Consider the following 14,325-nt stretch of genomic DNA (forward strand, 5'->3'; position numbering starts at 1 on the left):
TCGATGCACTGCGAACAGTACAAAAACTCAAAAACGTGTTATTAGCTATAAGAATATTTCAACAGGTTTAAATGAAATACCTAAAGAGAAGTAATTGAATATTCTAAGGAAAAGTTGGAAGAAATTACATTTCCTAAAGAGAAGTCTAAAATGTAAATTTCTAATAAATATTGAAAAACACTACAAAATGATTGAGCAGATTTAACAGGAAACCAATTTTTTGATTTAAATTATTGGCATGATATGGTTTGGCACTGTTCAAGCTGTAAGCTAAGTGCACTTTTATTGGTCACTTGGTTACCTTTGTTGCCTGTTTGAATGTGTTGTATGACATTCATTCCTCTCTACACTATGGTTGGTGTAGTAGTTCAAGGGTCTGTGCTGTACATTGATTAACATCGTGAGCTATAAATTTGAGGGTTCTGCCTAAAACTCTGCAGCTGACCTATAGATAGCTATACCAGAGGTCCATACACTCTCTTATGTGGAGAAATGCTTTATTAACAATATGGATGGCTATAACTTTAGAACTGCATTAAAACTGTTACGTGTTGGGATTCATTAAAATTAGAAAAATCCTGGTATGTTTTCTTCAAAAAACACAATTTCTTTTTTACTGAACAAAGAAAGACATCAACATTTTGGATGACAGGGTGGTGCGTAAGGGATCTGGATTTTTTTTTAAAGAAAATGCATCCTTTAAGCAGCTGTACCCTATAAATACTTATTATTCATGTTAAAATTAATGTTAAACTATAAACATTACAACAAAAAGCTGTTTTTGTGCTGAAACTCTGTTGGATAACCATTTGTGTGACACCATGTATGATAAATGTTGTGTGACTGGTCTGGACTTGACTGGACTTTCTTTTCTATGCAGTAATATAACCTTCAGTAAGAATACTGAATGTTCTGGTTCAGAGATCAGAGTATTAGAGAGTATTAGAGGTTCATATTAAAAAAGAGCTTTGGGTTTTGACTAAGAGATTATAAAGAACAGCTGATGCATATTTTAAGTAAATGCTGCGCGAGTCATTTTGATTACAGTGACCTCATGTAAGCCACACCGAGACTTGTATGAATGCCTTTCGAATGAGTTTATTAAGAGCTGAAAGATTTAATAAATTTTTTGACATCTATGGGAGATACAGATGTCAAAAGCAAAAGTTAGTCACAAACAGATCTTGCAAACGAAATCTTTCTAATGCATTCTCAGACATCTCTAAATAAAGAAGATTATAACCTTTCACACTGAAACATTAATACTGTACTGGCATGCAGGTGGCCTCTAAATAGAGCTAACTTTTTAAAGAGAACTTTATTCAGATATTTTTGCTGTAACTTTGATTAACATATTAAAGGTTAAGCATTGCTATGGTGCCTGATTAGATATCTTTGCCGCAGTCGGGGCACAGAATGTCATCTCTCTCCGTCAGGAACCCACGACCCACCAGGGATATCGAGCATTTCTTGCAGTTGAAGCAGTCGTTGTGCCACTGTCTCTCTTCAAATGAGATGTATTTGCTGCCTCCTAAGCCTGCAGAGGGCACAATAGAAACATTTTGAGGTAAAGTGTGCAATTTTAAAAAGACATGTGGTCTCAAAAACACCTTTAATATGGATACTTCACATACCGCTAATAGGGGTGGTACAGGCAGCACACTTCTTAGCATACAAGTTGCAGAAGCAGTTGAGGCAGTAGGCAAAGTCATCACGAGAGGTGAAACGCTGGCCGGACAACTGCTGCTTACAGCCAGTACAAAGGAAACAGTCCTTATGCCACGGCTGATCATGGTAGGTCACGCCACCAGTGGTGATTGGCTGATATAGAACAAATAATATTATTAAACTATTTTGTATAGAGAAAATCAAGGGTAGTTGTCACAACCAGAAGGTTTAAAGTCAAAATACCAATTAGATGTGTTTCAATTCCCGGTGAACACACTTATACTGATGTGTCACTTTGGAAATGCATACATTCATGTCAAATTTTTTTTTTCAGATTTTTCAGTTTAATTAATCATTTTGTAATTCATTATCACTTCACAATTTACATTTAACTGAAAAGTCAGGTTCTACTTATACAACACTCCACATACTGTGACTATGGGGCATGTTGGCACAATTTTGTTGTGTTCAATAAAGCTTTTGTTTATTCCTGATTGAAATGCTCTTATGTTGTATTCCAGCTGTTCCTACCTTCTTGCAGTGCACACACTGCAATGCAAACTGCTTCTCGTAGCAGGGCACGCAGTAGTTACTATTATCCTTGGGAATAAAGCTTTTGGTACCAATGGGCTGCTGGCAGCGCTGGCAGGTAAAGCAGGTCTCATGCCAGCTATTCCCCTTATGCTCCATCTTCCTGGAGCCTGAGAGAAAGAGAGAATCAGAGAGACAAAAAAGAGAAAGACAGACATACAGAGAGATTATCTATCATTTTATTTGGAAGAGTCTGGAGTGCCTTGTTATTTTTTAATGGTTACCACACATTACAGATATTAAGGACATAAAGGCTTTTATAAATTGTATTTTCTCTAATATTTTTCATATTTTAAACTTTTTAACACAAATCTCATGGCAAAGGGGCAATTCGTACATTGTAAAAAAAAATCATTGTTGCACGTAAATGTTTAAGTTAACAAAATTGTATTTATTTGATTTTTTTCTTTGTTTTTATATTAATAAACAAAGAAGAACCAAATATATCAAATATATACATTTAAAAACATGACATTATCATCATTGCACAGGAGTAAAGTTTAGGTGCAATTTGATGATTGTCCTGCAGGTGACTTTGTAACTGTCACTTATGATGCACTTAGAGATTTTTGATTATTTCAGTGCACTCGTAGATCTACGATGATTTTCAAGCGCGTCTTAAGTAACGAGGCTTTTGGGAAATGGCCCAAAGTCTAATTTGTATGATCGTCTTTACGATCAACTTAGCCTTATGATGCTTTTGGGAAATGCAGGGAAACTACTGTTCACTTACCTGGCATGATGGTCTTCTTGCAGTCATAGCATTTGGAGGAATACTCATTAGAGTAACACTCGGTACACAATAGCTGCTCATCCTTGGTAGAAAACGGCTTGTCCACCAGAGAACGGCGACATTTGAAGCAGTGAAAGCATTCATCATGCCAGTGACGATCCTTGTAAGACAAATCCTAAATGGAAACACACACACAAAAATGGCCTCTTATGCATTAATGTTGGATTTAAGGGAGAAATGTTCTTGGCCTCAGTGGTCTTTTGGGGTCAGCAAATTAAGGAGAGTGGTGGGTTCCTCAATGTCAATTTCACAGCAGGCCACTCTTCAATGAGAGCCTTAGGTACTGGTGCATATGACAAATCGGGGCACGATGTGCCAATTTAAGTGTGTTAGTGAATTTCGCCTTAGGACGAGTGTATGACACCAGTGAATTAATTATCCCCAAATTTGGAAAGAAAGAGCGTGTGTGCTTGTTAAATCTCTGGCCCGAGGTGGTAGAAGGTCACGCTAACTGGCTGTTATTAGAAATGAGAAGGCGGCTAACTGGGGCAAGGACGTGGCACACAGATGTGGCCCCACCCCAGGCTTGTCCTCCAGCCTCTTCATCAGGACTAATGACCATATAATGTGACACTTATAACAGGAGCTTGTACAGAGAAGAGCAACATAGTCTACACCAATACAAGGGATGGAAACCACCGGATTACATAAATTGTATGCAAAGGTCGCGCATGCTCGTACAGGAGAATGTAGTAGGTAGCCCATGCGTCGAATGTCTGTGTACGAGTCAAATAAACAATACTTTGCAAGGATGTGCATGTACAAAAACAGATTATACTCCGGGCTTAAGTGTTCAGAGTTGTTTTTAGGCTCTGTGGGTGCTGGGGTGTAAAAGTACCAAGCATTGTGCTTTGAAGAGTCATTTACTATAAATCCATTGCACAAGCGGTACCACTTTTAGCATAGCTTAGCATAATCTATTAAATCTGATTAGACCATTAGCACCGCACTAAAAAATAACCAAAGAGTTTCGATATTTTTCCTATTTAAAACTTGACTCTTCTGTAGTTACATCGTGTGCTAATACCAATGGAAAATTTAAAGTTGTGATTTTCTAGGCAGATATGGCTAGGAACTATACTTTCATTCTGGCGTAATAATCAAGAACTTTGCTGTTGTACCATGGCTGCAGCAGGCGCAATGATGTTACTCAGCCCCGGAAAATAGTCTCCTTGGTAACTTTCAAAAGCAGGGGACTATTTTTGGGCCCTGCATAATATCATTGTGCCTCCTATAGCCATGTTACGGCGGCAAAGTCCTTGATAATTACTCCAGAATGAGAGTATAGTTCCTAGCCATATCTGCCTAGAAAATCAAAACTTTTAATTTTCCGTCTTAGCACACAATGTAACTATAGAAGAGATACGTTTTAAATAGAAAAAAATATCGAAACTCTTTGGTATTTTTTAGCACATTGCTAATGGTCTAATCCGTTTCAATGAATTATGCTATGCTAAGAGTGATACCGCCAGACGTGGAGATCAGCTGAATGGATTCCAAAATAAAATGTTTAACTTTAGGGGAGCTGGAAAATGAGAATATAAAAAGTGGAGTTTCCTTTTAAAAGTGGTGAGATAGCGAATTGCAATTTCATAACGCATATGGTAGCTGCCAAAACATGTAGTAGTCGTCCGAGACAACGTAGGGACAAAACTTGCTCTGTAGAACAGTTAAGGGTTGCTGATGATTGAGACTTCCATGTAAGGGGACCCACGGTGTAAATAGATAAAAACTACTCATTCTAAGGTAATAAAACTATACAGTTGGATTTTTGTCAAGAGATCCTTCTTAAAATTACACAATGCACCTTTAAATAAACTTAAATAAATATTCATAATAAATTTTAAAAATTACATAAATGAAGACCTTAATAATTAAAATGGCATGCCTATATTATTCACAAACACTTAAGTTTATTAAAGTCACACAGGGTTTGATTTGTCCTTGGAATGGCAATGTGATAATCACCAGAGATGATGCTGTGTGATGCATATGTAAACATACTTGGCAACAAAGCTCCTTCTGATATTTAATTGTAAAGATAAACATACTCTGGTGTTGCAGCCAATTGGTTTCTTGCAGTCCTCACAGGTGTTGGAATAAAGGCTCTCGTAGCACTTCACACAGTATGGATTCTCATCACGCAGAACATACGTCTTTCCAAACAGAGACTCTTTGCAGTAGTGACAGTCGTAGCGCTCTGCCATCTTGGGTTTAAACAATGCCTGAAAAATAAAAGCAGAGGTTTTCAGTGGCACTGAAACTGAAGTCCACATTTACAAATCTGGCAGATGCTTTTATTCAAAGCAACTTACGTTGCATTACAATGTATGCATATTTATCATTATGTGTGTTCCCTGAGATTGAACCAATGACCTTTTGCGCTGCTAACACAGTGCTCTACCAACTAAGCCACAGGAATATTTTCAAATGAGATGGAACATATCAGTAGACCTATAATCCAAGTGCTTAACATCTGCTAAAAAAAGTCTAACTAGATGACGCAAGCTTACTAAAGCAAGAGAGGAAGGTGTGCCAGTGTATTAGTCCCAGCTGTTCTGTCTCCCTCAGCAAAGCTCCGCTAATATTCCTGCGTTATCCCTCAGAACTGTGCCCAGATTAGCATTTGTGAATGTGACGCTACGGTCTCCACACCAAGACAATGGCCTCATTGCAAATATAGTCTCTTACCAAAGTCTTGTTTATAGTGCATTGGTCACATTGATTCAATTTAAAATGTCCATTCATTATAGCGCTTTTTGGCTAAACATTTGTCCTGGCGTAAGCAGAAAATTAGGCATCACAAAACCACCAAAATGAGCGGATGAACTCGTTCTGTGTTTATGACCTTCATGATAATTTCATAGATATGTACAGACTGTATACTGACACATAGGGGTAACTGAGTCAGCTAAATTTGCACTTGTCAGACTTCTGAGCAGATTCTTTGATCAGGACTTTGTCTGTCAGGTTGGCATCAACACTGGGCATCAAGAGAAGATACTGTGGTTCCAGCTGTCCCGCATTGTGAAAATAGACATATTCCCATCAGTCTCTGACACAGACAGCAGGAGATTACTTTTGAACCTTGGAGGTCCAAGCACAAGTCCCATCGTACTAAGGGTCACTCATTCCACCCAATAATGCCCAATTAAACCGCACATGATACTCTGAAACATGCAGCTCATTAAAGATAATAAGACAGAGCATCTGTGAAACATTTCAGACATAACTGCATGAAGGACTGACAGGTGGTTTGCGGAGATGACTGAGACGTAAGCATTTATTGTTCACAGACCAACTATGCTTTATGTGCATTTATATTTGTCGTTATGCCTGCTGTTTATGTTTATTGATCCTTCACCTGTACCTTCTGATCTTTTTTCCATCATATGCATGCTATCATGATCTTGAGTGTGAGGTAATTAAAATAATTGAATTATCATTATTATTGATATTATATTATTATATCAGTACTGAAACACTGAACACTCTTGCAGCAAAAAAAAAAAAAAAAAAAATCAAGAAAAACATTTCTTAGTATTTTTGTCTTGTTTTCAGTAAAAATATCTAAAAATTCTTAAATTACGATGCTTTTTCTTGATGAGCAAAACGACCCAAGAAAATAAGTCTAGTTTTTAGACAAAAAATAAAATTTAAGTTATTTTGTGCATAAAACAAGCAAAAAAATCTGCCAATGGGGTAAGCAAAAAAATCTTACATTTTTTTCTTATACACTAAATTCAAAAAAAATTCACAAAATCACTTAAATCTGATATTTTTTTTTTTTAAAACAAGACTTTCTTGGGTCCTTTTGCTCATCAAGAAAAAGCATCTTAATTTCAGACTTTTTAGATATTTTTACTGAAAACAAAACAAAAATACTAAGAGTTTTTATCATTTTTGCAGTGTAGTTTTTAGACCAAAAATATCAAATTAAAGTTTTCTTGAATTTAGTGTTTAAGAAAAATGTTTAAAAAATTTTTGCTTACCCCATTGGCAGATTTTTTTACTTGTTTTATGCACAAAATCACTTAAATTTGATATTTTTGGTCTAAAAACTAGACTTATTTTCTTAAATCGTTTTGCTCATCAAGAAAAAGCATCTTAATTTAGGAATTTTAGATGTTTTTACTGAAAACAAGACAAAAATACTAAGAACTTTTTTTCTTGAAAATCGTTTTTTTTTTTGCAGTGTAGTTTTTAGACCAAAAATATGCAATTTAATTTTTCTTGAATTTAGTGTTTAAGAAAAATGTTTAAGATTTGTTTTGCTTACCCCATTGGCAGATTTTCCTACTTGTTTTATGCACAAAACACTAAAATTTGATATTTTTGGTCTACAAACTAGACTTATTTTCTTGAATCGTTTTGCTCATCAAGAAAAAGCATCGTAATTTATCAATTTTTTGATATTTTTACTGAAAACAAGACAAAAATACTAAGAATTTTTTCTTGAAAATCTTTTTTTTGCAGTGTACAGGAATATATCTCAAACCAATGCATAGACTAAGACCACTAAAACAAGCAAAAAAATCTGCCAATGGAATAAGAGTTTTTTTCTTGAATTTACTTAATACGAGAAAAATTCAACAAAAAGTCAGTACTGTAATAATCCATCTCAGATATACAGAGTTGTTTCATTTAATAAACAAGTTACACCAAAATATTAAACTATACACTGTAAAAAAGTATGTAGAAATTACAATATTACTGGGTATTACAGGTTATTATTAAAACAACAAATTTTGTGTTACTTTTAACACAACTTCTACACAAAATGACACATAATGTGTTAAAATTACACATAATGTGATGTTCACTTACCTGTGCCGTCTAGTGATGTACTTCTTTGCTGTGTTACTTGAAAGAGAGTTGGAGGTGCGACTCCTGTGCTTCTCTTTATTGGAATACTGGCCTTGTGGATGGGGCAGTGAGGTGACTGAGATGGGTTGGACACTTTATCAGAAACTATAAATATAGAGACAGCACTAAGTCGCACATGCTCAGGGACACATATGCTCTTATGTAACAATTCCGATCCCCACCAATTTGCTTAGACATTTAATAATTCAATTTGAATAGTTAACATGCTTAGTACTTATTACCGCAGTACTGCACAAAGAGCACATTCCCATTCCAAAGAGGATTTATGTTGCACATATACACTGTCAAAAACAACAAACAGCAAGTATAACAAAATCTTCTGTAGACATTAGACAGCTATCCAGTCTAGAGGTCGTGCAGTAGTTTATAGGGCATCTATTCAATTACTAAAAAACAACGTCATTTTGTGTATTTGGTATAATACACTGTGTTTGTGTGGTTTATGGTTAAAAAACACATTATTTTCCATGTACCGTACATTTTTGTAGCTCCAGATGTCCCTGTCTTCCAACACACGGATTATGTACAAAAATCATCGATTTGAAAAGGGCTGTGTGCCTGATTGGCCAGCTAATCTGTACGTTGTGATTGGCCTGAATACCACTGACGTCAGGGGGAAATGTGACCCTCCTTACCATGTTTGAAAGATTCAGTCACAATGCAATGCTAACAGAAGTTAACTTACAGGCTTTAAGTCTGAAGCGGGAGGAATTATGATAATGTCGATCTTGTCTACATCACCAATCCCAGGAAGTAAACTGTTGCCTACAATCAGGGCCGGCCCTGGCCAATTTGCTGCCCTAGGCAAGATTTCACCTGGTGCCCTTTAGAATCACAGAATCACAATTGTGTTCCAATCATTTTGCTCATAAACTTATACAGAAACACAAACTGCACAGCTTTGTCTTTTTTCTTTATTTTGAAAATATTTTGGAAACAAACACAAACACACACGCACGCACGCATACTGTGGCTATACTGCACTGAAGCGGCAGTTTAAAATACAAACCCAGAATTTAGCGAACGTCAAGAACAACAAAGCGGAAACAACAATCAGACCGAGACGCGGGATTTACATAACGTTACACGGACCATGTTTAAATTTCAATGTTTCTGGACAGAAATACAAACTTGTTCACTTTGTTTGGTATTAATAAGCTGCGCATTGGAGTGCTAGCTGCTCCCCGCGGTGCTGAAGACCAAGACCCGCTCTGACGGAGTACTGGTGGCACTTATGCACAGATATTGCATAATCTATTGGAAAGCGGACGAGTCATTAGTTGGGTTAGTAAAATAACGAAACTATAGATTTTAAATAGAAGAAAAAAATGTTTTTGGAAAAGAGATATTTTTTTAAAAAGTTTAAAAATGCACAACTCTTCTCAAGTGGAAGCTATACTTTTCCCCTTACGTGCGACCTATCGGAAAGCGCAGATGAGTTCGTTGGGTTAGTAACGAAATTATAGATTTAAGTACAAAATAGTATTTATATAAAGAGAATTGTTGAATCAAAAAGTGCAGAACTCTTCTTAAGTGAAAGTAATAAAGTAAAATAACGAATAATAATTATATAATAACGAATAATAGTTTCCAATGGCTTGCACGTAAATATCTGTGCATGTGCCACCAGTACTCCGTCCGAGCGCGTCTTCAGCACCGCGGCCAGCACTCCAATGCGCAGCTTATTAATACCAAACAAAGTGAACAAGTTGGTATTTCTGTCCAGAAACATTGAAATTTAAACATGGTCTGTGTAACATTATGTAAATTCTGCATCTCCGTCTGATTGTTGTTTCCGTTTTCTTTGTCTTGACGTTCGCTGAATTCTGGGTTTATATTTTAAACTGCCGCTTCAGTGCAGTATAGAGCTATTTAACAAGCACGATCTTCCGAGATACTATGCTACTAATAATTCATTAATAACTGCTGTTTTCTTGTGCAGAATTAAATATTTATAGTAAAATGTTTATATACATATATTTAAAAAATAATAATTTGGGCGCACGGACGCCCCAAGGGTCGGCAGCGCCCTTAGCATTTGCCTATTCCGCCTATGCCCAGGGCCGGCCCTGCCTACAATCCGTGTGTTTGTTGTAGTCCAAGAAAAGAGTTTTGCATTGGAGACGATAACTCGTGTCATCGTTAATTTTGGGGTTTGTACCTTGTGCATATTGTTAACATGTACTAATACACACTTACACACCAAAGGAAATGTCAAATCGTGAATTGGACTGTAGGTGCCCATTAAAATGTTTTTTAGCTGATTGTGCGCAAATTGTAGCATATCTTGAGTATTGTCTTGAGCCACAGCATAACAAACCCCTGTGTCTGTTTATGTTGCTAAGTGACAGACTGGAAGAAGGAAACATTCACAGAAAGCCTTCATCACTTTGGGTGATGGTTTTCTGATGAAGCCCAACACCTGTTTGCTTCATGCATTGCTCATGCATCTGTCAGTCTCCTTGGTACTAAGATTTGACTTACAGCTTGTGTCTAAAACCTAACATCTGTCATCAACTAACACATGATTTCCCACAGTGAGTGGGAATTTTAATTAACGCTTACTGAACTTTTAAAGGTAATCCAATATAATCCAATTCATCTAATATAAATTGGTGACAATACCTTAATGCATGTTTGAATGCAATTTAAACTTTAACTCCAGACAACATGGACCTTTCAGAGACACTGGCCAATCAAAGATCCAAATATAGCCTGAATGTCATGAAGCAATAAAAGGGATTTTCATTCCAGGGCTTGATGTAACAGAGAAATACCTGTTTTGGCCACAATGGACTAGAGATGAACATTCTTCCAGCTAATTTCTTTGGCTTCGCTGTTGACAATTTACGACAACATGAGAACGTGCAGACAGAACTATGGATGCCACTGTACATGACTTTGTTTGGCTGGTCAGTGCACGTATGCAGTGCTTGAAGTGCCGGACTTTCTGGCCGGTGATAAGGCCTTGGATAAATCTAGCAACTGTCTAGATTACAGTATGAGTGGTACAGCTCAGGCTCTCTGACAGGAGATAGTGGCTTGTGTAGAAGGTCATCTGTGATCCTCCTGGACCATCCCTTTGGCTCTAAACCATCCAGTACTGGCAGATCTCAGAAGTCAGACAGCAACTTATCTAAAAAAGATGTGCTAATTTCAGGATCTGATGTACCTTTTTAGTTCAATGTTATCTGGCCATAGCACAGATACATGCAATGTACTTTACCTGGCTTAGTTGTGCACATGCCAATTGTTTAATCGTAATTCTCAAAGAAACGTTACTAAGCAGATTAATTGAAAGTTGAATTGGGAATGAATGAGCTTTAAGTCTTCTCTGTATTATATTACAAAAGAGTATATGGTTGTTTTGTGTGTTGTCTTAAGTTGTTTTTTTTGGTGTGTGTTGTCTTAAGTTGCGCATAAACACACTGGTGGACAGTGAGGGGCCATTAACGTGACACTATTTTCCACTTAACAGAACAAAACAGAAAACTTTTTATTGGTTTTGGCTATTCATTACACAACAACAGTGATTGAAGGCCTGAAAACACTAAGTTTTAATTATCACATACTATTAGGAACAATCATTCCGTCGATCTCAATGAATTAGCATTTTTTGATGTAAACACATCAGCTTTCTTCTTCGAACCGGCTTTGTGTTCTTTTAAGGTGGATTGTTAAAGAACACGACACGCATGTCTTCCTGAAATCCGTTAAACTTCAAATCTGCTAAAGTGTTTCCAGTTAAAGGTCCACTGTGCTGATTTTAGCAACGTCTAGCGATAAGATTGTGAATTGCAACCAATGGCTTAAGTTTAATTTAGGGCGCACTCACACTATCCAAACCAAACCACGCTCAGATTGGTTAATCGCACCGCGGCCGGGTTGCAGAGGTGAGCCGGAGCGCGGTTCACTTGGGCTCAGGCGCGGAAGGCTGTGGTGTGAGCGCAATCGCGCCTGAGCGCGATTCAAAAGGTAAAGACGTCAGTTGCGTGACCACTCACCTTCATCTGCCTCCATAAAAACCTTTTGATGCGCACAGCGGGGTTACTTGAATGTCCGATCTGCACACGTGCAGATCAACTAAGCAATATGATGACATGTGAGAGGGCTGTCTGTAATCGCGCACCAAACGACTCCGAATAAAAAACACAGACTTATCATTACGGTGGGTTCCAGTGTTAAGAGAGAGCTTTACTTCCTGCTTTTTTCAAAACAATCGCATCTTAATGATGAAAGCGCCCCCGGACTCGGGTCGATAAAAAGTACAGTGTGAATGCGTGCACCTGGGGGAGTAGGGAGGGGTGACAATCGCGCTGGGGCATGGTTTGGTTTGGATAATGTGAGTGCTCTCTTATAGTCGTGTGTAGGTTATACCTTGTCGCTACGCTGAAGCCTGACGCACAACTCGCCAAAAACTTAACAATGCGTCCATTTTACATGGATCGCAAGTGCTGTGAAAAATCTGCGTTGCATTACCACTTGCGAAGGTAAGAACAAAGATGGACCAAGATAAAAAGGGATTTACTCAAACTGAAACAAAAAGTCGCTGTCTATTTACCTCCATCTTTTCTGGTCTTCTCAGATCATAGGCCCTGTCCCAAATGACACACTCCAGACTTGTGGACCTCCTCAGAGTCCACACTTTGATGACATCATGTAGTTCAGACCCTAGGGTCCCTTGACGCTAGTCTAAGGGGGTTCACCGAAGTAGTATTTTGGGACAGACTCGAGCATCACTCCGGAAATAGGAAGAGAAGTTGCCCATCAGTAGGTACGTTTACATGCAACCAAATAATCTGTTTGTAATCGTATCGACGGCTCAATCGTATTGAAAAACATTCATGTAAACACCTTAATCAATACGATTGAGGACGATCGAATGCAAATTTGGATCGTATTGAAGGGGGTGGTGTACTCTGATCTGTGATCCGAACCGCAAGAGAATAGTATGCATGTAAACGCGTGAATCGTAGTATTTTCTCAATCGGATGCAAAAATACATTGTGCACATGCGCAGAACATTTGTGCTCTTACATCACATGATTCTCGTCACAGAAACCCCTAATAGCAAAGCAGTGGCATCACGCATTATTAAGGCAAGGTTACTGGGGTCACGCGATGTACATTCTGCCGTGTTTATGTGTACTCTTAAAACATTAGGCTACTTAAAGCAATAAAATAGCGTTGTGACTTTTGAAAAGTGTGTCTTCATCGCCTATATCTGAAAACTTCTTAAGAACAACTTTCTCCAACTCCGCTTTGACTTTTATTTAGAGATAGCCTGAACTCGACGAGAGATGCTGTCAGAAGCAAGGCGTTGCCAAGTCTTCTGCTTTTTTTGAGTTCAGATTTGAGCTACTGTTCAAACTGCTTCCACCAGTTGTTGTTTTTTTCTGCGGGTTAAAGATGAAAGTATTTCGTTCATTAGTTATTGGTATTTGGGTTGTGAATAGTCATTGGGATGCTTTTGGGCTAGTTTTGGATGTCCATTTGGGATGTTTCTGATTCGCGAATCTGGCAACCCTGTCTGTGCGCTTGCGCAGACGTTCGGTTCGGATTCTATAGAATGTACATGTAAATGAACATTTTAATCAGATTGCAATGTTTAGGGTGCATGTAAACTGTATCATCGTTACCCTTCAATCATATTAAATTTAATCGGATTGACAAAATTTTGTGCATGTAAACATAGCCAGTGTGAACTCCTCGCTTCTGTCGTCTGATTGATCTGATTTCTCTTTTGCAAAGATTTCTGGGTTGGTAAAGTGCGCAAAGCCTGCTGCAGTGTGGGCTTCGCCGAAGACCACATCAAGGGTTCAAAGGGGGCGCTGATGAGCACACTCTGGAGCATAAAAAAATAACAGATGACAAAAATGACAGATGGGACACCCTACGGACTCGTAGACTAAGCGAGCACGCACAATTTAAGGCCACGAGAACGAAAGTCCACATGAAGTGCGCCATTTGGTACAGGGCCATAAACAACAAGCTGCTTCTTCTTCTTTGTTTGTGGGTTTACTGGCCAGGCTGCTTCTTCTTTGGCTGTTTTACTGCTACTGTGGTTACACTCATGCACACTGCCTACTAGCGGTCTGCATGTGTAACTGCACGTTGACAACGACGCAGAAGTATATATGAAAACTGATGCGTAGCCTACACATAACTATAATTACCCCTTAAGTCCACAGCTCAACACTCCATTTCGAAATGCATAGAGAAGCTAACGTATCCGCCATAGAACAAACATGTCATTGTCTGAGACAACAGCTGTGTCCCAATTCGAAAGCTGCGACCTTCTGAAGGGGATCGCACACCTGCCGCGCAGCTCAGCATTGCGCCGCGCCGAGTCGCGTCTAGGACAACTCGGAGGTATTGTAAACCAG

General features: G+C 38.2%; 1 protein-coding gene across 1 annotated transcript; it reads right to left on the reverse strand.

Moving 5' to 3' along the window:
- Positions 1-1,071: 1,071 nt before the first annotated feature.
- fhl2b (four and a half LIM domains 2b) lies at positions 1,072-8,034 on the reverse strand. Its single transcript, XM_065240072.2, has 6 exons — positions 7,880-8,034; positions 5,104-5,277; positions 2,993-3,167; positions 2,200-2,369; positions 1,635-1,821; positions 1,072-1,537 (listed from the first exon to the last, which is right to left on the reverse strand). Exons 2-6 carry the CDS (start codon positions 5,257-5,259, stop codon positions 1,386-1,388), a joined length of 840 nt encoding a protein of 279 aa, XP_065096144.1. The 5' UTR covers positions 5,260-5,277; positions 7,880-8,034; the 3' UTR covers positions 1,072-1,385.
- Positions 8,035-14,325: the final 6,291 nt, after the last annotated feature.

This window comes from Paramisgurnus dabryanus, chromosome 7, assembly GCF_030506205.2.
Source record: "Paramisgurnus dabryanus chromosome 7, PD_genome_1.1, whole genome shotgun sequence".
NCBI classification, from domain to species: Eukaryota; Metazoa; Chordata; class Actinopteri; order Cypriniformes; family Cobitidae; genus Paramisgurnus; species Paramisgurnus dabryanus.

Bases quoted from the DNA above. Each gene is read 5' to 3' on its own strand.
- fhl2b (XM_065240072.2), bottom strand. From the start codon at position 5,259: ATGGCAGAGCGCTACGACTGTCACTACTGCAAAGAGTCTCTGTTTGGA. The intron at 1,822-2,199 runs GTAGGAACAGCT...GTTCTATATCAG, and splicing joins AGTGTGTGCACTGCAAGAAG to CCAATCACCACTGGTGGCGT. The intron at 1,538-1,634 runs GTATGTGAAGTA...TGCCCTCTGCAG, and splicing joins CTGTACCACCCCTATTAGCG to GCTTAGGAGGCAGCAAATAC.